This window comes from Lytechinus variegatus, chromosome 13 (assembly GCF_018143015.1).
Source record: "Lytechinus variegatus isolate NC3 chromosome 13, Lvar_3.0, whole genome shotgun sequence".
NCBI lineage: Eukaryota > Metazoa > Echinodermata > Echinoidea > Temnopleuroida > Toxopneustidae > Lytechinus > Lytechinus variegatus.
Window position 1 is genome coordinate 32,517,671 of NC_054752.1, and position 24,816 is coordinate 32,542,486.

Genomic DNA, 24,816 nt, shown 5'->3' on the forward strand with positions numbered 1-24,816 from the left:
ATTATATTTATACTTTCATTATAAATCTTCAAGAATCACAATATGCAAACAAAACTGAAATGGCAAGATATCGTCAGAACATTATTAATTCCTATCGAATTATAGCCCTATGATCAACTTGACGTGCAGTCGGACAGACAACGATTTAAATTATTTGTATGACAGTATATACTTATGAACTCCATCTTTGTTCACGTGACTGTCTAACCACAACCTGGAAATTCGTCTTCACGGTTAGCAGACGACAGGCAGGGCCATCGATAGCCGTGATCGATAGCATGTACGGATCCACGAGTTCCCGCCTTGACAGGGCCTGTTGTGGATGACGGTGCATCCCCAGTCTATATTAGGAGAGGGGAAGGAAGATGCCAATAAAAGGGGGCAATCAACGTTCCTCTCACACCTTTCATTGACAGTTAACCCAATAATGCATCCATTTATAGGCAACATTAAGGGGCTCGGAAATGTTCCTTGTGCTGCAGCTACATGAAGTAGGCATGAATGTAAGAACATGGATCATAATAGAGATCAAATTTTAATTCCGTATTTGGGGGGAGGGATGCAAAAAAAAACTCAATTCAATTCAATTTCGGCAAAATAACAATCAAGAAGCTACAATGCTAAAAATGCATATACAGATACATTACATGTAAAATGAGCCAGGACCTATTAACAGCGGCATGTGCTTTTGTTTGAGGTATACTAATTGCTAGACTACTAATCGCACTAAAGGACAATTTCGAAATAAAATATAAAATACAAAATATTAATGTTAACTTAACTTCATTGTAAAAAAATCAACAATATAAATAACATATTTAGAGGAGTTTGCCAGTTGCCACCCCTCCTTTCCAATGAAGGCCAATGCATCAAGACTAGTTTTTAATGACTTAAGGCTTCGACGGGCAAACAATAAAATTGCTGTCGCTTTGCTCTCTCACATGACTGATTCCTCTAAGAATTGCACGATTTTCCGTTTATCATCTAAATTTAGAATATATAAATTTAATATATATAATTAAAATTAAATATAAAGTTGCTTAAAATAATAATTAAATCTTATGGCCTGCCCCTTCTCCGTTCATTCAACCCACTCCCAAATCCAGCGATAACACGGTCTTTCCTCCCGTGACCATTTGTACTATATAGGTCTATAATAATATGGAAAAAGCTTAGCGTATGATGCATATACATGAATGCAATGTGCCCCTTTACATTAATAATATCCGGCTTGACAGATGTACCGCAACAATAGGTGACGTATTCATGAGTATTATGACGTCAGATTAATGTCAAGATATCACTCATGTTCTTGCAATGTCAGAGCGTTGAGCGTTAACGAGATACGCTTTGCAAGGAAGTATCATCCTATTATCGTTATCATTACCATAATCGTTATCATCATCATCACCATCATCATCACCATCATAACCATCACCAGCACAACCACCACACTAAAACCACCAACACCACCATCATCATCATTGTCATCATTATCACCACCATGATCAAAATAATCATCATCACCACCACCACCATCATCATTGTTAGTACCAAAATTCATTATCACCACCACCATCATCATCATTGTCATCATTATCACCACCATGATCAAAATAATAATCATCATCACCACCATCATCATAATTGTCATCATTATCACCACCATGATCAAAGTAATCATCATCACCACCACCATCATCATCATAATGACTTGAACATTATCGACCATATTGAAGCCGGATTTCAGACTTTCACCTTGATAAGCAAACATATATGTACGTACATCATACACACACGCTCTATATATATTTCAAATATTGTCATAATAATAAGAAAGTAAAGGCTACATGGTTTAGTTACAACGGGAAGTGTAAAAATCATTACTGATCCCTAAATCGCATTTTCATATCTCATGATGAAAAATGAATCTGCCGTTCCCCTATGAACCTTGCCAAGTGACTCATCAATCGTATTTTCAAATCTCTTGGCCGACTTACAAGCCCAAATTCAGCAGGTGTTGATGAAATTAAATAGAATCAAATTAATTATCAAATTGATAACCCTGCTGGAAGCGTAGTCTCCGGTCAGAGACGCTGGTGATAGTTGTTATGACCGATAGGAGGTCTGAGATAAGAGACTACATGTAGTCCATTGTGTCTTTACTCCATGCACTGGTCCATGATGCCAGTGAATTAACTAGGCTCTAGTCAAAGCTTGAATGATTTTTGAGTAGCTGTTAAATATACAGTTGCTAGTGTCAGCATCTGAAGACTAGTGTCGTTCTATTCTAAATACATATAATTGCGAAAATTTGGCGAAGATAAACTGATAAAATTGACATGAATCAATACTTGATCCTGTCATATAATGCTTATCTATTTTGGGATTTTCAAAGCCTGAAGAAAAAATTGACCATTAGAATGTACGACCAGGGTCCCGTAACACAACGGTTAGCGATTAATCCTACGCTTGATTTCTACGATTGATTGTACATTGTAGCCAATGGAATCAATCGTAGAAAATTGTTCTACGATGATTGCTAAGCTTTGTGTTACGGGCCCCTGGGCTCCGTAACACAAATGTTTGCAATCAATCGCTTAATACCAATGACCAATCAAGATTATCGTTGCACGCGCACTCTGTTTAAAATACTGATTGGAACCAATCAGTGTGGTTCTTTCATACTTGCAATTCACGCAAACCTTTTGTGTTACGGAGCCCTCAGAAATGGCAAAAGTGCTGATGATTCAAGTTTTTTTCCATCCACTCTCATGCAATCATTCATTTTAAAATATTATTATGATAAAATGATTAAGTTGATACCAATAGAATGTTAATGACGAGACCTAGATAAAAAAAAGTGTCGCATTTTTAGATAATGCTGATCTGTAGATGATAATGGTATTATTGATAATGGTCGTGATAGACACCATAAATAATTGAAATTATTGAAGAAAAAAATCTGTTACATGTACTGTACATCAGTAAAAACAACTTCCGGAAACAACTCTTACATCGTAAATTCAAATAAACAAAACTTCACTCGTAAAAATTGATTTTGTGGCACAGATAAAACCCAAAACACGTCAATTTTCTTACCATTTTCCTTGCAGGTTTTCATGGAGCAAGACAGAATAGCCGAAGTATGATCCTCCGGGTCTGTTATACACCACGGGTAATGTCTGTTCCACGTTAAAACACCAGGACAATTCAAAGTTCCATACGAGTAAATAGAGTCCACTCACAAATGCCAGTATTGTCCGTATATTTCCCATAGTTACAGTCCAAGTGGAGTTCCAGAGTAAAAAAAAAAGAGGAAATCGTCGCTATATTCTCCTGCAATAAGAAAAGAAAAAGTAAATGCACAAGTGATTAATTTAATGAATATTTCATACAACATAAAAGGAAGAAAGACATTAATCATTAAATTTGAAGTGGGATTCCAGAGTAGCAAAAAAAAAACCTCCAGAAATTTCTAAATATTTCGTTCGAAATGAAACAATATTCATTGACCAGGTCCTATTTCCCCTTGAGCTCAAAGGTGCATGGGAACTGAAAAGTCAACTGATTATTTGTATAGCATACTACAAGGACGAGAACAATATTATTCATTTCATAATGATAGTTAAACCAATCCCTCTAATTCTCTTCAGGAGTTTTGATGTGAGAACAATGATAACATCCAAATTTCATTCAAAATAATATCTTTAAAAATAAGAGACATGACAACACAACGCAGTTTATTGCAGACCCCGACACACATCGACGCCAAAATGAAATTCCAGAGCACTTTTCCATCCATATTTGTTATCTTTATTAAGGTATATTGTTCAATCCCATCTGCAGAGCACAATTCTTCGCTTGTAGTCCCACTGCCTTATTCTCAAGGGGGCAAACCCTTCAAATTGGGTCAGTTAACTTTCCCAAAGCAAAACGACACCCAAAGCCATTTACCTTCCAATCGGTTCTTATTTTTCCACCGGACAATCCCGTGTTATTCGTTCACATGCGATCGGGTCTTGAGCGAAAAAAGGGCAAAATACATCTTGGGGAAATAAGAAATTGGTGTGGGAAATAGGTCCATGGTAATCAACATTCGCTTCGTGTCGAAATCATGAAAAATGTAAATGATGTAAGACATTCCTACACTAAATGAAATCAGTAAAATCTCTTGGAATTTATTATCTTATATTCTTTATATCATTATTCTCTCTCATCCATACATCAATTTTCCTCTGTTTTCGAAACTTTCAACGGGTGTTTAGCTATTTCTCTTCCCAAACAAACAAATATAGGCCTAATATAGGCTTAAATTTGAATGATTAATAATTATCTCCCTACAGCCCAACCATCCTGCTTCGCAGAGACCGACATGACCTTGTCACATAAAAATATACAAATAAGCACTATATACTGTACGAGTATAAACTATTAAAAAAAAAAAAACACTCATCCATTTTCAGTATAAATGGTATCGTTTTATGAAATAGGTCCCAAATTTAAAACCGTTTTCGGGTTTTTTTTCACTTCAGCTGATAGTAGTTATTGAAAAAAAAATATTTCAAGATTTCGAAGCATTCGAGGGCCAGCACGACCGCCCAACCTTCATATGAAATATAGGCGACGCCTGGGCATTTTGATGTTCGGGAGGGGGGGGGGGGTAGGTCTTTAAGGCGACCTAACGCGACCTTTTTTTCTAAAAGGAAAGACAATAATGATAATACAGTTTGCATTTACACTTTTCCAATACGTTCTTCTCCCTTCTGTATCATTCTTTCTCCCTTTTTTATTCATGTTTAACTACTCACAGGAAAAAAAAAATCCCGAGGGGCAGGAACTCCCCCTCTCCCCGTGGAACGACCCCTTCCTTTCACAAACCTGAAACGAAAGGAAGACATAAGTATTCTTCGTGTGTTGTCATTTTGGATGTAGAAACGTCTTTATTTCATGCCCTGTCGTGTAATCACTTAAATAAATGTTACGTTTAGCCATGTTAGCAGAGCGGCGAGAGAACCGACAAACATTGGGTAAAAGATCTTGATGTTTTGGGTGATAAACGAACTTTTCTTGATTCTGAAGCAAATAGCCCCTTGGATAAATCATTGAATAAATACTACTTGTCTCATGAATCCAGTCGGGCTGTTTCTGAATCGTCAAAACCGTGTGAACTGAACTGTAGAAAATTTTGAGATTCCCCACCCTAAAATAGTGGGTGAAAATGAACATTATAAAGGCATATTTTGTTCGTTGGACAAAACATGAGGTAAAATAAGTTATACACTGTAAAAACGCTGTTTAAAATCTTAAGCACGTTGTTTAAGCCCGTCATTCTAAAAACTAATATTAAAGCTTTTTAAACAATGTTTAGACTTTGTAAACAGGTTTGTTTAAAAAGTTTAAACAATGTTAAGACTTTTTAAACAGGCTGTTTAAAAAGTCTAAACAATTACAAAACATTTTAAACAACCTGTTGTTAGAGTGACAGGCTTAAACAACGTGCTATTTTGTTTTACTGTGTATGGGGAGAAAATACGACATATTGCGTAGAAGTTATCATTTACAATATTCCATAGCATGCAGATCAGATTATCCGACTATAGCTAAGTTGCATTTATTAATGAGAGGGAGAGAGATTAAATAAAATCACAGCCTAGCTATAATGAATCAAATAAACAAGAGGAGAGTTTTCCTGGTACTGGTAGAAAATCCACATAAACACAATACAGTAAAAGTCAAAATGTAATCCCTCGTTTAACTTTTCATCACATAAACACCCAACGCTCTTAGCTAATGATAATCCGCAAACAACTTATTCGGCCATACAGCGTAGGCCTTTATAAGTGTATTTTAAAAGCAAAGAATTCTGGAAAACGTCAATAAAACAGCTAATACCTCTTTAAATGTAGAGCCAATAAGCACGTGATTACCAATGCAATCAATTATCACCTCATCCAGGAAGCCTGGTGGAATAAACAAAATTGTTATCAGAAAACACACACTAGCTGTCAAAATCAGCGTCTAAATCTGTAACCGCCTCCATCATCGCTGAATCGGTGCGTTACATGACTTTACATTAGGTGTCCGGCAATTTAAGTTTATACTATATAAAATAAAAGTTATTTTACGAAGCTAACTTTGTATGGCTGAAACCATAAAACAAGGGCAAAAAGAACCATATTCTTTACAAGAGAATTTGAGAAAACGGTAAAATTAAAGAAAATGGGAAATGTTACTACATGTATATCAAAATACTGTAAAAAGATTTGAATTATCAGACAACAAATTATCATAGGCTGACTGCGATTTTTTAAATTCTATTTACTTGCACCAAAATGAAAATTAACTCAAATATGCCCATATGGGAGGTGACAAATACTGAACATTTAGACATGGCTACATGCCTCGTTCATCAATATCACAACACAAAATATCAAATCATGATGTATATACTGTATGAATATTACATGCATTACATGACTGTACAAAGGGTCATATGGTTTATATAGTTTTTTTTTTATTTCCCCCTCGTTCATTTTCTTCTCTTTTTTTGTCTGGTCTTGTAACTTTTCTGGGGTGAGGGGGGGGGGCGGAGCCCCAAGACTCCCTATCTGTACACCACTGAATGACATGAGCAACAGTAGGTCTAACATCTGTTGGCAGTAAATTCGTCACTTAATAAACATACGCACACACATTTCAAATTCGTCGCGCAAAGAATGGATAAAACCAGGTAAAATATTTCCTTACACGTAACCTTGATATAACAAGTTTGGTATCTGTTTCGTAATTCAGTTAGTCAATGAAGTAACGTGACATGCTTGTCGGAAACAGACAGCTCTCTCACCAAAACAGCCTCTGTCACACATTAAAAATAAATCACAAATGTTCTGCTTATACTCTGCATGCTCACCAGACCCAATTTTCCCTCTCACAAAGTAGGAAATGTGATGCTGTTCGATCAACTGTTAAAACTATCAACGCAACAAAAGTTAGAAAAAGAAAATAACATAATTATAATATTGCGAAATTATTAATGAAGGCTTAATTGCAGAATATGCAGACTTCGCACCCGTCAAGGCCGATTTTTCAGTATTTGTTTTTTTTTGGGGGGGGGTGTGCGTGTGTGTATGCGCACGTTTTTGAGCAATAGATGATACGTTTTTTTTATTATTTTTTTTTTATTTCGTAGGTGTAACCTAAGTATAAAATATAGGTAATTATTAAGAGAATCATCAAACAAGGAGTATAGTAGAAAACACGGCAGAAACTTTCTGTTTGATGGTAAGCCCCTTCTAATCTCAATTCGTTTAAAGTCCCTTACGACAGAGACATCCGCCCCGGGAGGTATTAATTAAATCATCATCAGCCAAAATTGATCACTCGAACAGGGAGCTACCTTCAAAGGGAAGCACCACCAACCGAACTTCTTTAGTCCATGCAAGTCATGAGCGATCTAAAGGGGTTAATCAGTACTTGTACTTCGTAATTCTAATAATGATAATAATAATAGTATATATATTTTTTTCATTACACTCTAAATTCCTTAGATAAGAAGTTTTTACTATTAATCCCAAGATATTTTACGGACAAACCAAAATTAGAGTAGCCATGGCGACTGATTTGAATTAATCACTCTGATTTCAATTATAGGCCTATACATAATCTTGCCTTCATTTCTAAAACCAATCATTTGAGACTAACATCATATCAAAATCTGTAAAAATTGTATTATTTTACCCATTCTCAAGAAATATTCAATTTTATCAAATCCCATCAACATAAAACACGGGACTTGTGGATTGTTTTTGCGAGCAAAATATCGTTATTTTCGCACGGATGTATTTCACACTGGATACAAAAGGGCAATTCCATAAAATATGTACATCCGACCCCCTATATGTGGGACCTTCATGAAATTTTCTGTCGATGATTTCTTGTTCTTTTGATAGTCTGTAATGTTTTCAAAGGACCATGACTTGGTCAGTTTATGACGTAAAGTAAAACTTGAGAAAAATGGGGGTCGGACGTACAAAAAAGTTGACCATTTTATAGAATTGCCCAAAATTAAAAACCAATTTTGACCTCACTTAAATAAAAAGTTCGCATCTCGTTTGCGTGATTGAAATGTGAGAGGTTAAATTGTTTGGAAATGAGCTAATGACCCGATGCCTACCTGAACCAAAAGAATCTATAGAAATTGCGGAGTTAAATCAAATTGGTGTTAATAATTCACAAGATCATGTTCGTTAAGTTATTAACCCACTTGAATCATCCAAAATGATGATAACATGATGTCAGTATATAATTATATTCCGGGAGTTACAATGTACTACACACGTAAGTCAATTCATGCGACTACAGGCAAAATGGAATTTGAATAAATACCATTTGCAGAGGATACCTTTCTAAATTTGAGAGCCAACATAAACATTAATTTTTTGCCACAACTGCGATATAATCACTTTAAAATCCATCTCTCTCCAGGAAATTCCTCCCATTGAGAGAATGGGAAATAAGAGCTTAACGGATGCCAAGGAGATTAATGCTCATTAATGAGATACCAGAAAATAGCAGGATCCTTCCTTTTGTAAAATTTGATATAAGCTTTTTAAATATTGTTCAGAAATTGATGATTGCAATTGCATGTTGCAAAAACGAAAAACAAAAGTTATTCATGTATTTTCATCCTGATCATTTTATATTACATAAAGCGGGGGCACATACACCATGTACACTATTTAGTCTTTATTTCAATTGCTATTTTTATGTAAATACTTATTGCACTTAACTCCTCAGAGTAGGTGTACAACTTTGGGAAAAGGTCCAATATTGTAAAGTAATTACAGGCATATCATTCGAACATTCCAATGTTAAAAACTTGTAGTTACCGTTATTATAACGGTAACTAATATTGTCCGAAAAACGAGTAACCTGGACCAGTGGCGGATCCATATCTGACCCGTTCTCCCCCTTGCTCTTTTGAGGGCCATAACAAATTTTGTCAGGGGAATGTGGTGAATACGCAAGCAAGTTAGGCGACCCCCGCCCCCGTTTTTTGGACTTGTCAAATTATTATTAATTTTTAGTTTTATTGTTGTCAATTTTTTCCTGGCATAAATCACCAATAATTAAAGTGAAAACATTTTTTTTTTGTTTTGGGGGGGGGTATTTTTTCTATAAAAAATCCCCCCCCCCTTGGAAAATCCTGGATCTGTCCCCTGACCTGGACTTCTTTTCATTGTACTTTCATTTGTTTTCACGTTTAAAAGAATTCAGTTATAATGAAAATGGCGTTGGTCAAATTTAGCGCCCGTCAAAGCAATCTTGCCTTAACATTTATCCTGGTAAATGCCCTTCAGACGTGATTTATTTACAGTTTACACGTCGTTACGTTATGGGAAATTTCAAATGAATACTGAAATTTACAGTAAGTCGCACTTCATGCTTTCAGATGATGAAACAAGAACATCAACATTATATATAAGAGGGTAAAGAGAGTGAGTGAGAGAGACGATAATTGCATTATTATAGTTGTCCATTCAATTAATCATTGTGTATTTAATCACTTTAAACATCGTATAAGAGAACATTAAAAACTAACATGACTAAGAACTTCATAAGTCGATGAGAAAGAAAACAATGAAAATCGGAATTAAAGAAAAACCTAATCAGAATATCAAAAGTGATCATCAGAAAGCCCAGATGAATGCACATGATGAGATCGTAGATACAAACGAATGCCTGACGATCCCAGACAGGAGAATGATAGATAGAAGAGGAAATCATTCGTCGCAAAGAAATGTTCTATTTTATGGCTCATTTTTGGCGCGTAAAATGTGTCATGACTTTCTATAACGCACCCCGTCTGCTGCGTTACATGCGGAAATGATTGATTTCTCAAGATGCTTACTAATAATACACAGGGAAACATGAACGAAAGAACATCAGAACGTATCCTTATACGTTCATGCATAAGCGTAGATAGGGGAGAAAGGAGAAAATACATGAAGTTTATTGTCAATGTATCATTTAAATCAGAATAGTACTGGTGATGGCTTAATAATCCTACTGAAAATATATAGCATGGTAATTAATTGATCTGTATGCATAAAGATAATATGTGAAATTAATGTGGTATTCCTTCAATTAATTCTAGCGAATTTACCGTGTTTGTCCAAATAATGCTGTAAAATTGTATTTGATTTGTATTTTTTTTATATTACTTTGTATTATGTTTTGTATGGAAATGAAATAAAAGAATTGAATTGAATTGAATGCTTTGCTAATGGTCGAACTATGCGATATAAGCTCAGATGCCGACGCCCCTACAAGTTTGCCGTTAAATAATAGTAATAACAACAATAACAATGACGACAATACTAATAATGATAACGTCATAAACACCATCTATCCCATTATCATCCCCCTCTTTGATTTGAGATGGGTCAAGTTGGAAGAGGGGTTTCAGAAGTATGATTCGGTATTATACAAGTCAGCTGCTATGTCAGTATTAGCATTAAGACATAATTATCTATCACACAATGTCATCGGCCTCCTTGAATAAAGTAGACAGTATTCGAATGAGTAAACACCATTTATTATGAGAGTAAAAACGTTGTCTTTAAAAAGTACAAGATTGAAATTGGTACCCCTCCACCATCATGGTGCCTTACACCACACAGTGCTGGTAGTCGTGGTAATCATCAAAACTGTTCACACCTTGGCCTGTTATGATGGAAGTGCACATACATGATCAATATTCCTGGAACCTTGGTAGTTTGGGAAGATTCCGATTTCCATCACAAACTGTGTTAGTGTGATGTTTGTTTGTATTTTTCTGTATTAAAATGGAGAAAGTACAGACCTATTACATGGATGTACCGTTCCGTTTCCCTTTCGAATGTTTCCACTGGCAGTACTGATGCAGTACTGATGGGAAGGGTGGTGGTGGAGGCTGATGCACCTGTTTTAATGTGATATTTTTAGTTGAATGATGTCACACTGGTTTTTAATCATAGTAATCATTTTATTTTAATGTCTGGTTGATTTTACTTTCTACACGCTAAATGTTGGACACAATTTATTTGTCCCACATTAATTTTGTATATTTTACAAAATATACAAAGTTATTACCAAATGAAAAATTATCGATATTTTTTTCGCTCGCTCGCAAATTGCCCACGATGCACATGCATTGCCTTAGAATAAGGCTCCTCAAAATGTTTGCCTAATTGCGCTACTGAAAGCTCCCTGCATGTGGAATGCCATAAAAAACAAAAAGCTTTCTAGGTATTTTTTACAAAATATACGATATTCTGTATTTCATCGTTTAACTACGAAACCATTTTCGTACATTAATAAGTTGACATTAGATAGTTCGTCAACGTATATTGATATGATTTCAAATAATCGGGTGCTGTAAAGGCACTCGCGCCCGTCCTAGAACATGTAGAAAGAGCTGCGATTGATCCAATCAACCACAACTATGGACGGCCAGCAACATCAACATCTCAAATGCGAGTCCGTTCAAAATACTTTCTAGATATGATGTATATTCATATAGTCATCATTCTCTTGAAAATTCAGTGTGATTTTCTTTCTTAAAGTAAAAAAAAAACAAAATGAAAACATGGTATGGATGGATTTCCATACAGTTGAGATTGATTGGATCAATCGTAACTCTTTGAAAAAAAGGGCCATGTGGCTCATACTGGATGTGCTTATGGAATGTATATATTGTATATAGATCTGTCAAAATAGTATTTCTAGACGAATTCAACACGAATATATAATTCAGTTTCATTCGTCTCGAACTAGACTACTGTCAGAGTAGATTATGTTGTATTTTTTTATACGGAATAGAATTATATTCAATTCATGTATGATTTGGAGCGTTGTGGCCCAGTGGATTAGTCTCCGGACTTTGAAACAAAGGGTCGTTGGTTCGAATCCCAGCCATGGCGTAATTTCCTTCAGCAAGAAATTTATCCACATTGTGCTGCACTCGACCCAGGTGAGGTGAATGGGTACCCGGTAGGCTTTCCTCGAACGCTTTAGCGCCTATTAATATGGCGGCTCAGCTACAGCCGGGGTAATAATATGATACCAAGTATCAAAGCGCAGTTGAGTATATGCACATAGTAACTGCGCTATATAAATGGACATATTATTATTATTTTGTTTGGGCCTATGCCCGCCCCATTGCATAATTGCCTTCATACTTTTCTTAATTCAATACCACAATAAAATAAAAGACATAATAGACAGCGGCGATCAGATGTACATTGTTTCATGTATTGTTCTTCCATTCGACAATCAAATTCCATTATTTTCACAATGGCTTCCTGGAGATGAGACTGTATGGGGGAGTTCGACTATTAGTCATTTCCTAAACGACATTTATAACGGTGCTTTCAATGTGTCAAGGTGCAATACAGGCAATGCAGATTGTGGAGGCGAATTATCTGAAAATTGCAGTGCCTGACGATGGGTGCATGATATATGATTTAAATAGATTGCATTATGGGGGTAGTAGAAGGGGGGGGGGGGGCTACATGTTAGTTGTGTCACATACAACCTACAGTTGTTGTTTTTTGTACAAATTTGAAATGAAAACATGTACACGCACCAACACAATTGTATCAACTCTGGTGTGTATCTACGTGTTTCTATACATTCTGAATAAAATTACAAATAGATGAATATGATAGCTATTTAAATGAACAGAATTATAAGATTGGTTTGGTGAGTTTTAATTGACATCACAAACACAAAAATCTTAATTGTTTACGTATATCTGCTCTTTGGTCATCATAAAATATTCAAAACCTTCCTCGTATCGGATCTGTATATGTTGTGATGATGACATATAACACTTCATCAAAAGCAAAATACAACTCGCCATGAGCTCATAACACGTTGAATACACTCTGGAGATGAGAAGAAAAAAAACTTTTTGCCTCGAGTAGTCCTGTTATCACCACACTCCTGACATTCTCACCGAAAAAAACTGACAACAATGGCGAATCACAAAAGCCTCTCTGGGGTAATTGTGGACTGCTTTCAAACCCTATTCACCGGTGTCAGAATACCTCGACTTGCCTTCTCGGCCCCCGTATTGTGAGATTTGTCACCGGGAAGGTGGATGATTTTTCACGATTGTCAAGAGACTCGACTGGGATCTTCAGGTCATGGTGGTAAACAAGGGTGGTGACTTTAAACACCTTGGAACCCTTAGTACTTAGTAGGATCATGGAGCTATGGTAGGATCTTCAAGAATATTGAGCTATCGCGGGAGGAGATTGTAATTCGTTCACACCAGAGGCTGTGATAATCACCGGGTATACTAGGAATATACACAGCAAAAACTGTGGTGTTAACCGGTGTATATAGAGGACCACACCAGTTATTTTACACCAGTGTTAAATTGGTGGTGTTAGTTTTACACCTGTAGGTGTTATTACAACACCTTTGATTGTTACATTTACACTCTTTGGTGTTATGTTCAATCTCTAGGGTGTAATTTTAACACCTCAGGGTGTGGTCCTCTATTAACACCAATTGGTGTCAGTTTTAACACCACAGTTTTTACAGTTTACCTGCATCTTTGGTTCCAGCCATTTGCTGTTACATCGAATAATATCAAAGATACTCTCCTTTGGCTGATTCATTCGGGTATCGTCGTCGAGAGATACTGAGGTTATGACCTCACCATAATGGGCCAATGGTAACAACTATTACATGAATTACATAACTGGTCATATAGCCCCTACCCGATGCCACACTATGTTATGGACGGAATCTGTAAAAAAAAAAAAAAAAGCTTATACAGGTCTCAGAATCCCCATGAAATCTGGTGTTTAGAAGGTCCTCTTTAAAGACTCATACGCTAGATCATACACGTAGTCTTGACACAAATACAAATGAAATTTGAACTTTTGTAGGCTAATTATGATGACAGCTGACTTACTGGGAAATGGACACGATTAGAAACAGACTTTAATCAATCATTCTATTCCTTGGCAACATTTGTGGTACGAACTTGTACGAATGTGTATGTAGCAAAAGAAGCTGATTTGTTCGCATTTAATATGAGACTACAAATGCCTCATTGTTGGATAGAATTCACTATTTGCCTTATTCGTAAAATGAGAAAATAAAACCCCAGCATGATAAATTTAATCTATTCTCACACATAGCCTTGCAGAAGGCAGAGGCCTATACATTTAAGTAGGGCGCAGTACCTATGAATTGGGCTAATTAAGTAAAGCCAAATACTTTCTGGATAGATACAATTGATTGAACCATGGAGGTACCTCCATGATTGAACTTTCAATGCTGATAGGACCCCTGTGACTCACTAAAGTATTTTATTGGCAAGGCTAGTTAGTATACTGTAACTGTTCTAAGACACACACCTTGGCTCAAATGCCACTTCACGATAAGTCATTTATTTATAAACTGCTTGTAGTTTAACTATATTGCTTTTAAATTCTATTCAGCGAGGGTAAAAATCCTAACTCATTATGTGGGTGAAAATATGGCAAATCTGCATGTTGATAGATGGGGTTATTTTAGGAAAAGTGGTGTCCACAGAGGCCAGAGTTTGGGGAACGTATCGTATAAACCCTTGAACTTTCAAGTTCTTTCCTTCTTATTTTAGGATGAGTATTACAGTCAGAAGGTTCACCGAAACGGATTGTTCTGTTGATGCCCAAGCATCAAAATCATGAAGGAGAAAAAAAGACATCTGAAAACTCCGGTGTCAGGGCCCTATCCCCATGTAAGCTGGACAGAACCAGACTACTGTTATGACAAACTCAACAAAACGAGCCCAAGCAACAGAGCGAGAAAGAGGGTGAATTTCATGGACATGGGTCGTTGGAAAGAAAAATTGAATCAACTGGTTTCAAAGAAAATGGAATACTGGAATTAAAATATAAATTGATATTCTGGAAGTTACGCAGACGAAGCGACCAACAGAGAACAGACCCATAGGTAAGCGGGAGGACCCCTGTGAATATGAAGATGTCGAGTTTCGATATGGTGGTGTTACAAAAATATTGTTACTGTCAATATCGAGGCACTACTCCCCCCCCCCCCACCCAACAGGGCCTTAAGAAAACCGAATGACATAAAGTTATAATAAAATGTAAGTGTAGGATACTCATAGTAAGAAGCTTTAGATTTAGTAGTAGGGCCCAGTATAGCAACAGTAGCAGTAGCATAGTAGTGGTGGGTAGTAGTAGAAGTAGCAGTAAAATTAATAGTAGTAGTAGTATAGTAGTAGTAGTAGAAATAGTAGTAGAAGTAGCAGTAAAAGTAGTCGTAGTAGTATTAGCAGTAGAAGTAGTAGCATTAGTAGTAATAGTAGTAGTAGTAGTAGTAGTAGTAGTAGTAGTAGTAGTAGTAGTGGTGGTGGTGGTAGTAGTATAGTAGTAGTGTTGGTAGTAGTAGACTAGTAGTCAGTAGAGCATGTAGTATTAGTAATAGTAGAAGTAGTAGTAGTAGCAGTAGTAGTAGTAGTAGTAGTAGTAGTAGTAGTAGTAGTGGTGGTGGTGGTGGTAATAGTAGTGGTAGAAGTATCGCAGTATTGCATTGCCACTTCTGCTGCTAAGCTGTGACTTCTACTAGTAGTAGTAGCAGCAGCAGCAGCAGCAGTAGTAGTAGTAGTAGTAGTAGTAGTAGTAGTAGTGGTAGTAGTAATAGTAGTACGGTACTGCTACTACTACTACTACTGTTACTACTACTACTACTACTTCTACTACTACTACTACTACTGACGACGACGAATAGTACTTCTATTTGACAATGATTGAATCCCCCTATCATCTCATCGTCCGTTCTCAGAATGACAATCCTCAAAAGCACCCCTGACTGTGCATGGTGGTTTCGTGTGGTTTGGTTGTTGGTGAGAATCACACGAACTTTGGAATGAATCATCGAGAGTTTAGCTATCAGTCGGTGGTTGTTATCTGGTTTAGCATTTGTTTCTGCGTCTGTGTGTGGGGCTCCACGCTAGTAGCTCCATGCGTACAGGGTTATGACTCAGGATCTGTCTCCCCGGGTCCTCTGAACTTAAATTGAGAGGAAATAGGCATACATAACCCAATATGACCTACGGATAAATTTGATTGAAGTGTATAACAGGGTATATCACACATACTCATATCTAGGGGCGTATCCAAGGGCGTAGGGGCACCGCCACTCCCACAAAAGGTTGTCGAAAACCCAACCCAAGGTAATTCTCCAAAGGTGGGGATCACCATGATAGTGCATAATTTGGTGAAACCTTAAAAAAATGTTTTTTGAATGTTGCTCAATAATGCTCATATTCTGCAAATATAATAATGTTTGAGAACATGACACACAAGGCGACCCCCCCCCCCCCCATCTTGCTATGGATATGAGATCCTTCAAAACCAAACATGTGTACTTCTACGAGGTCGTCCCAGAGACATATAAGGGATGAGTCTTCTAGTGCGTCTCGCTGTCGTCATGAAACAGATGACTAAACCGCAAGAGTCGGTTTCTTGGTTGACGATTAGGATATATATATATATATATATATACATATATATCTATAAGCATAGATACTAACTTTTTGAAGCTGCCCTGAAATACATGAGGCAAAAAAAAATCAATACTACATATGTATTTTTCTAAGGTTATAGCTATTTTCCTGATAAATTCGTGTAGATCTTTTATTGAATTATATTCAAAGTCACAGTATTCCTTCATTTTCAAATACACCGATGAAATCATACTCATAAAGATTCTCTACATAATCAAGACGATTTTTATCAAGATTTGGTTTCAAAAGTTAGCGATTCTACTGTAAGATTGTATTGGTGCGTGCCCACATGATAAGCAGGGTGCTACATTAATAAGCACTTGCCCGATTGCCCGGGCAAGTAAAAGGTAAAGTCGGGCAAGTGTTTTGAAGTAGAGACCAGGTCATCAGAACCACTTGCCCGGATTGGGCAAGCCCAAATTCTCACAGTAGAATGACCAAAATTAGGGTCGATAGGATATGATATTGACCCCAATTTTGGTCATGGCAGGTAGATCAGTTCATGAAAAAAGAGAGAAAGGGTCAATGGTTTATAAAGCCGCAAAACTTTCTTTTAAAGAGGTAAAACCCCTTTTCAAGAGTATTTTCGGGCGAGTGGAATAGATTTTTTGCAAGTATATTATTCCAACTTTTTGAAAATTTACTTGCCCGACCAGGCAAGTGCTTCTAAAAAGTTATTTAGTACCCTGATAAGGATACAAGGATTTGGGTTGAGGTTTTACGTCAGTCTATCACTAACTGCCCCTCCCATTTTCAGGAGAAACCTCGAATCAAGCAGAGGAATCTCAGATCTGTATAACAGCGGCACGATACATATTCCATAACCTTTTTGAAAGTCTGGATTTCTGTTCGGCGAAAGGAAGTTCACTTCCAAAAATTCATTTCTAACGAATATACACGAAGGCCGAAACCAAGATTGAAAACTTTCATGGAAGACATAGCACTATTCATGTTACAATATTATTTCCATGAAACTTTCACCAATGTTCGCTGTTATTACGGTAGATGAGCTAAAGAATTACATTATGTATTTAACAACAACGATGAGTATATTCATGGAGAAAAGACGTGGTCTACTAAATCACATATATTGAATTGAATTTATAATCAATATCTGTAATCAATAAAGACATCATCTACTATCCAGTTTGTATTTTTTTTCTATTGTCTAACTACAATCATGTTTGAAGGAAATATATCGCCTCCCTTGAAAAAAAAATCGTTATTTGCAAGTCATGATCACGACATGCCAAGGTCCCCCCTCCCATTCCTTCTTCTTTCCTACAAATTCGCCGATCTTTATTCTCCCCCTTCAAGAAGAGCATACTCAAATCAATGCAAACGAATGAAGGAGAACGACAAATACCCCACAGTAGAAAATGTTTGTAAACTTTTGTCCTCTCGTAATTGCCCCAGTATGTCGAGGGCCGGACAAACATTTGTTTGAATGAGACTTTAAGTGCCACCGTCACAACAACGAGACCGACACCAAACCGTCCCGGGTGCGGTCCCGGGTATGTCACTGGAAGTAACGCAATAGCTTTGATCGGTCTGGAGTCGGTTTCATTGATGTGACTATTGCACTAAGATAAACGCACTGAATAGTTATTTGATAAAGCTTCGGTCGATCCTGGACAAGGACTGATCAAAGTACGCTGGTTTTGACACTGGTAGAACAATGGTGAAATCAGATTAAGGGAGGATTTGTCAGAAAAATTATCCGGAAGAGCTCTTTTCTTCTTTTATCGAACTGCTGAAGCAGCGTACAATGTCCAGACTAAAAAGCAATTGCGGTTCGTGAAAGGAACTCTATCAACGCTGTATTGTATCTGGCATGTTTTAACGATTTTTTTTCATGAAGATAAAGACACTGAAAACATTCGGCTTCAGCATGTATGGTAAGGGATTAGTTCAGACATAAGATTATAAAAGACATTGAACCTTTCCAGTGCCAAGTCATAGAGAGTATGTAAAATGTTGAAAGTGTATAGACACTTGAGTGAAGAGTGCAGGCGTTTAGATGGAGGGGCCATGCCCCGCCCCCTCCCCTATAGAAAAATACAGAACATATAGAAAAATATGACGAAACATTCTAAATAAGTCTGAATCCATCACAAAATTAGCTTTACGTACAATATAGGTCAACCCGATTTGCTTGCTCACTTTGCTCGCTCACAGCTTTTTTTTTTAAGAATTATTGTTCCATGCAATTTAGCTGATTTAGCTCATTACTCTACTGGTTTAAGTTTAGGATTGCATAGCTAGGTAGGCCTACACAATATCATGTTTCAAATTCATTCTAATAAGCATCTTTAAAATCACTAAAATTGTGATTCCATGGCATGCTATATGCTTTCCGTTCAGCTTGCATTGGCTGATTAACATGTGTTTTAAGCTCTTTTCTTTCTCTACTTTGTGTTCAGGCAGTCAAAACGTTTCACAAAAAAGGCGTCTTGCAGTTCAACGAATAGAAAGGTTGAGTGCGCATAAATTCTTTCTTTAACAGAACAATGCATTTTGACAATTAGGAACCCGTAATTACCCGCAAATGGGGCAAGCTAGACAAGCAGCCAGAGCAAAATAAATGTCTGTGACGCGTCTCGGTGAAAATGTAAAACGATGTCCGGGGGCCAGAATCGAATCATAGGTGGGCGCAAAAAAATTTTGTGGCCAAACAATATAACTTGGAAAAAAAGTATTAATATCGGTCTCAGCTAGATCGATGACATTTTTTTCCTTCTATCCACTGGTTCAAGCCAATCCTTAGTCGGAGCTGCATGTGTACTTACCCAGATTCTGTGGAGCTTGATTTTTCTAGCAAAATCCGATTTCGAATCAGCTTGTTCGTGACCCAGCTTGCTGCGATGTTATTATCCTCTTTCAACTAGAATTATACTGACTCCGAAACAGCAAGAAATACTCAAACGTCTGCGAAACAGCGGATTCGTGTTAGGAAAACCAAAGCAGATATCCACGATTCATCTCCCACATACAAGGGAATGGTCAAAACAGCATTATTCCTGATATAAACAAGAAAACAAGCTCATTTCGCACTTATTTCCGTCGGCAAGAAAATATATCCTCGCTATGTCAACGCACGGTCCCGTGTCGAGGCCCCAGAAGTTCGGGGGAGGGAGAGCGTAACAACGGTATGGTAAAGAGGTGCATGTAAGTTCCCCGAACACTTGTCAAACGTCAAGTGGATGGGGGTTCGGAGTCACACTCACACACACTCGGTTCCTGATCACCCATACACAGATTTCCTCCGTGTACACTATAGCGAACATGTGTGCGAAAGTTTTCAACTGCACGCGACCGTAAATAAATCTAAGGTGAATAGTTTGGTTTTCTCAGCCCTTCAATGAAACAATCGTGCACAAATGAAACGGCACTCATTCTTGGTGACGATTTGGAACATAAAATTACTTTATTCTAAACTTTCATGATGAATCATAAAGTATTTCCAATAATTTAAATAAAGAATAAACGCACTTGATCATTATTTAGAGGAATATACTGTTTTAATTATCACAGTGAATTCAAATAAGGTCTAGAACAATGAGAACTAGCTCATAGGGTAGCAGGAAGGAGTTCGGTGGGACGTGGGATCTTCACAGAAAATATACAACAAAAATAGACACTAAAAATACAAAATTTGCAGGCGGAAAAAAAAATTGTATTGAATACATAAAATATCTAATTTCCAATTTTGGGTTTACTGTCAGCAAGTTAGAATGAATGTCTTCATGAAACCACACATGTTGTGTGAAAGTGGTAATTAAAAATGTTTTGTGCGGAACAGTCAGTTTTGATGGATACTGTGACCGGGGGTAATAATGATTACAATGTAAAGGGCTTAGAAACCAAGCCAAGGTATGAAGCGCTATAAATGTAACTATTATCATTATTATCAAAATGTAATACATATTGGAAAATTTCAATTCGGAGTTTAAAATTAGAATAAAACGAGAAATTCCCTTAAAATTGATTGCCCCACTCAGGGGTGCACCAAAGGGGAAGGGAGGGGGGGGGGTAACCGCCCTCCGTAATTTGTATACATGTCTAGTAAGGAAAGGTAATTAGAAAAGAAATGGGGTAAAGAGAAGGAAAACAATATAGATGTAAGAGGAGCATTAAAAAAGCGAAGGTTGTGTCTTTATACCCCTACCACAGTCTTGATTGAGAGAGCAAAATGACACCTTTGTGTACCTATTTTATTGCACCCATTCCTCCTTCCCTCCTTCCTGGTGCTTCCCCTTTCCGCTGACAAAAAAATGGAGAGGGTGTATGAAACCAATTCTCAGCACAATTGGACAAAAAAATTACAGCTCCCCCCCCCAAAAAAGGGGGTAATAAAGCCCCTTTAAAAGTGGGAATATCAGGTAGAGGGCGTTGAATGTGACAGTTTTCACAAAGAATCAATCGATAAGATTTGGGGCCCATTGCAGAAAGAGTTGCAATCATGCGCAACTTGCTTTTCAACCAATCAACAGCGCGCATTTGGGACTTGCGATTGATTTTTTGGCATGCGTTAAAACGCATCTCTTTCTGCAACGGGCCCTTGATGCGATAGTCATTACTCTTATATCTATTGGGATGTTCGACGTAGAATCGTAGTCCAACATCGGTTGCACTGTTGAGCTTTAGGTAGGCTTATATAGTGAAATCCAACATTGGTTATTAAATTGTTTGATTGAAAAGAGAACCATAGACATAGAATAATCCAAGTTTTCAGAAATCGGGAATAAGTAAGTTATGGCTGGTTGAAAAGTATATCACTAAAACTTTAAATCTCTTATTGGAAAATTGATGCCTTATGGAGATCACTAATGAGAGTTGTGACCCATTATAGCCCCCCCACCCCCTGATTGTCTAATATAAATTATTTTATTATATTATCTTATATAAATTATCTTGTTGTGGCTCAGTGGATAAGTCTCCGGACTGTGAACCACAAGGTCCGGGGTTCAAATCCCACCGCAGCACTAGCGTCCTTTGGCAAGGCGTTTATCTAAATTTGCCACTCTCGATCCAGGTGTAGTAAATAGGTACCCCGTAGGAAGAAATTCTTTGAATGCTCGATGCGCCCGATCAGGGTAGCCGTAAAAGGCCGGGGTAATAGTATGCAGCGCTTAAAAACATCTGTATTAAGCGCTTTATAAATGTTGCATATTATTATTATTATTATTACACTATATTGTATTCACTAATTTTGATTTTTTTTAAAGAAATGTGAAATAAAGTGATTTGTGTGCCAAAGTATTCCAACGCTTCAAGGCAGTTAGTTCTACCGAAAGGATCTCCCCCATGATCCGAGGGGACCGTGCGGTGACTCCTAGGGTCATACGGGTTTCCGCATAAACTCAAATTAAACAAAGTAAGGAAATAACCTCTGTTTTTCGTATTAACCTATATCGAACCTCTAGCAAGGAAACTGAAGTATACCAGAACGTGCTCCTCGTCGACCCCCTATAACAAATCTAGCCGTATTCATTTTTTTTTCTGGAGTGGGATGGTGGGGGGGGGGTGTCGGGTGCGACACCTCTTTATTTTGATAGGAGGGGCAAGACAATCTTTATACCTCAATTGTATCATGGACCATGATTGTATTACGTGAGTAATGCGTAGCAAATACCTCTCTTTGCATGCGCTTATTTCTTTTTTCCCCATTCTTTCCTCTTTTTCTACTTTTGCCATCCCATGATAGGGGCCATCGCCACCCTCCTCCCTCAAACACAGCCCCAAGCTGGGGGAGTGTCACATGGTAAGTGAGGGACGAAGCGTCAGAGATGGTCAAAAGAGCATGTTACGTTAAGACAAAAAAAAAAATACAATGCAAGTAAACTTTTCGAGATCTTATGAGAAAAGAGGACTGAAAACTTCGGGGCGCCTTTACCCCTTCCGTATGGCGTAGCCTATATGCTCACTGAAAAGTTTCGGTTTTATTCGGTATATTGTAAATTCGAGACGTTCTTGTCTATAAAACGATGGGAATTCGTCATCCACTGCCCCCTGATGGCCTGGCTGTTATTACAAAAAAAAATAATTCCCGAGACATCTCTATTCGAGAGTGTGAAGTAATATTTACCCATATTATCGATTGCCCGTGGATTTGGGGGTGTCAAATAATCACCCGACGCCCTCCTCAACTCAGGACTGTGTGAACGCGATTTTCAGACGTCTTTCACATCAGATCTATTATACCCATAGAATTATGTCACACAAAGAATCATACATGTTATCAAACAGAATGTTTCAATGAACTCATAGTCATATTGATTATGAAGAAATAGAAAGGTATTGATATAAAAAAACATGCTAATGAAAAGATATAGCGGCAATGATTGAATGAATGGCCTGCAGGTCTATAGCCTCTTTGAGGCGTTCAAGTGTAGTACTTACGAGACAAGACAAGACAAGATAAATATGCAAATAAATGAATAAATTACTAAATGACTGAATAAATAAATGAATGAAGAAATAAATAAATGAATAATTAGATGAATAAATGAATAAATTAATAAATGAATGAATAAATAAATAAATAAGTAAAGATCATTAATATTCTCAAGTCACCCTATTCCTCTGTTGCCTTTTCTTATGCTTAGATTGATAAGTAACAAATTATCTATGTATCCTTTTTAACTACACCCTGTAACTACATCAGCCCTTATCTGGACATACGTTTAAGAACATTATCGATAATGATTTTCATTCGAATATAACCTAATATAACATTTTCTTCTGTTGTATGGGTGCATATTTTTCTTTCCTTCTTTTTTTGGTCTCTGATATTTTTTCTACAAAAGAAAAATAAAACAAAACAGAGTTCAGTGAACGTTGAGGGCGACATTTATTTTACATTGAGAAGAGCTGGGAGGAGTCGGTGACCGAAAATAAAATAAATTGCTAAGAAAATGAAGAGATTCAAAACCCTCCTGAGTAGACAGGTATGTTCTTTTGTAGATGTGAGATTGTTGATGTGTAATGTGCGATATAGACTACATGAATACTTATATTTTGAGTGATATTCGAGTTGAATTGTGCCAGTGGAATGATCACTGTCGCAGGTGGCACAGCTATCCCGGAGCTGCGGCAAGGGGGAGTGTCAAGCTCGATGGTCGGGCACTGTCGGGAACAATGAATAATATTGCTTGGTGGGTGTTTCATAAAGCTGTACGTAAGTTAAGAGCGACTTTAAGAACGACTGGTGATAAGTTATACCGAGGTTTTTTACCTGACAGGGGACCAACGGCTTAATTAAGGTCCTCTCCAAAGGACCTGGTAATGAGGATAAATGCTTACCAAAGGCAAAGGGCACTAGCGCTCCACTTGGGAATCGAACTCGGGTTGCGATAATTTCTTAGGGTAAATGATATTCATCATTAAATGTTCATTGTTGATTATTTAGCGGGTAAGAAAGGTTCACCAGTTAAGTCTAAGAAAAGCTTTGTGAAATGGCCCCCTGGTAAATTTAAAAAAAATATATATTTGCTTTTTCTAAATTTCTCCAATAGTATCTAAGCCTACACACTGCATTGGCAATATTGCTGGGCCATGTTTGATTTGATTTAGTCTGCCAGACCAAGTGAATATAATTTAGATCTATGAGCACGACATGTATTGTAACGTTAGGTCTCGATTTCTAACTTGGTCAAGTTTCTTTCATTTTTATTGTCAAAATTTATGAAATGTTTGGTGTAAATTGCAAGGGAACTTCAGTTTAAATTTAAAGTTAAAACTAACACCAATATTTTTGCCTTCAATGGCTGGATTTGAACCTGTGCCAGTAAGACAGTGTAACTTTAGTAAAGAATTTAGACTTGCTGTGTAACCATCTGACAATGAGCAAACTGACAGCGGAATTTAGTTGTCTATAGGAGTCCAGATATACCTCTATTTTCTTCATCGCTCTATATTTTCTATAATAAGTAAGAAGGCTTCTTGTCAATTAAGGATGGGTATACTCAATATCCTTATACTGCAGTCTTTCTGTCAAATTTTCTGTTTTGTGTGAGAATATTTTATGCTGTTCATGAAATATGTTGTTATTGCATGATGCTTGCATTATTGATACCATCCTTTTGTAACCTCAACCTGTAGAGAATCGCTCCACTCTTCAGAAACACGAACATAACATCTGATACGTTACATAACACTGCAAATTTTAATCTGCATTCTAATGCTGAGAATGATAACATTTATGACCATTTGCTTTGCTCATCTTTTAGGCAAAGTGT

General features: G+C 37.1%; 2 protein-coding genes across 5 annotated transcripts in view; one reads left to right on the top strand and one right to left on the bottom strand.

Moving 5' to 3' along the window:
- LOC121425942 (integrin alpha-9-like) overlaps positions 1 to 19,878 on the bottom strand; it is a 77,742-nt gene extending 57,864 nt beyond the window's left edge. For 2 of the 4 annotated variants that reach the window (XM_041622060.1, XM_041622063.1), the window contains exons 1-2: positions 19,366 to 19,878; positions 3,103 to 3,339 (exon numbers count right to left, since the gene is read on the bottom strand). In XM_041622060.1, the coding sequence (XP_041477994.1) occupies positions 3,103 to 3,278 (176 nt within the window). In that variant the 5' untranslated portion in view covers positions 3,279 to 3,339; positions 19,366 to 19,878. Of the gene's footprint in view, positions 1 to 3,102; positions 3,340 to 5,895; positions 5,964 to 19,365 lie in introns of all 4 variants that reach the window. The other 2 variants (XM_041622061.1, XM_041622062.1) reach the window with 2 other exon arrangements.
- Positions 19,879 to 23,427: 3,549 nt separating this feature from the next.
- LOC121426227 (syndetin-like) overlaps positions 23,428 to 24,816 on the top strand; it is a 30,210-nt gene continuing 28,821 nt past the window's right edge. The window contains exon 1 of the mRNA XM_041622449.1: positions 23,428 to 23,526. Coding sequence (XP_041478383.1) covers positions 23,494 to 23,526 — 33 coding nt within the window. The 5' untranslated portion in view covers positions 23,428 to 23,493. The remainder of the gene's footprint in view (positions 23,527 to 24,816) is intronic.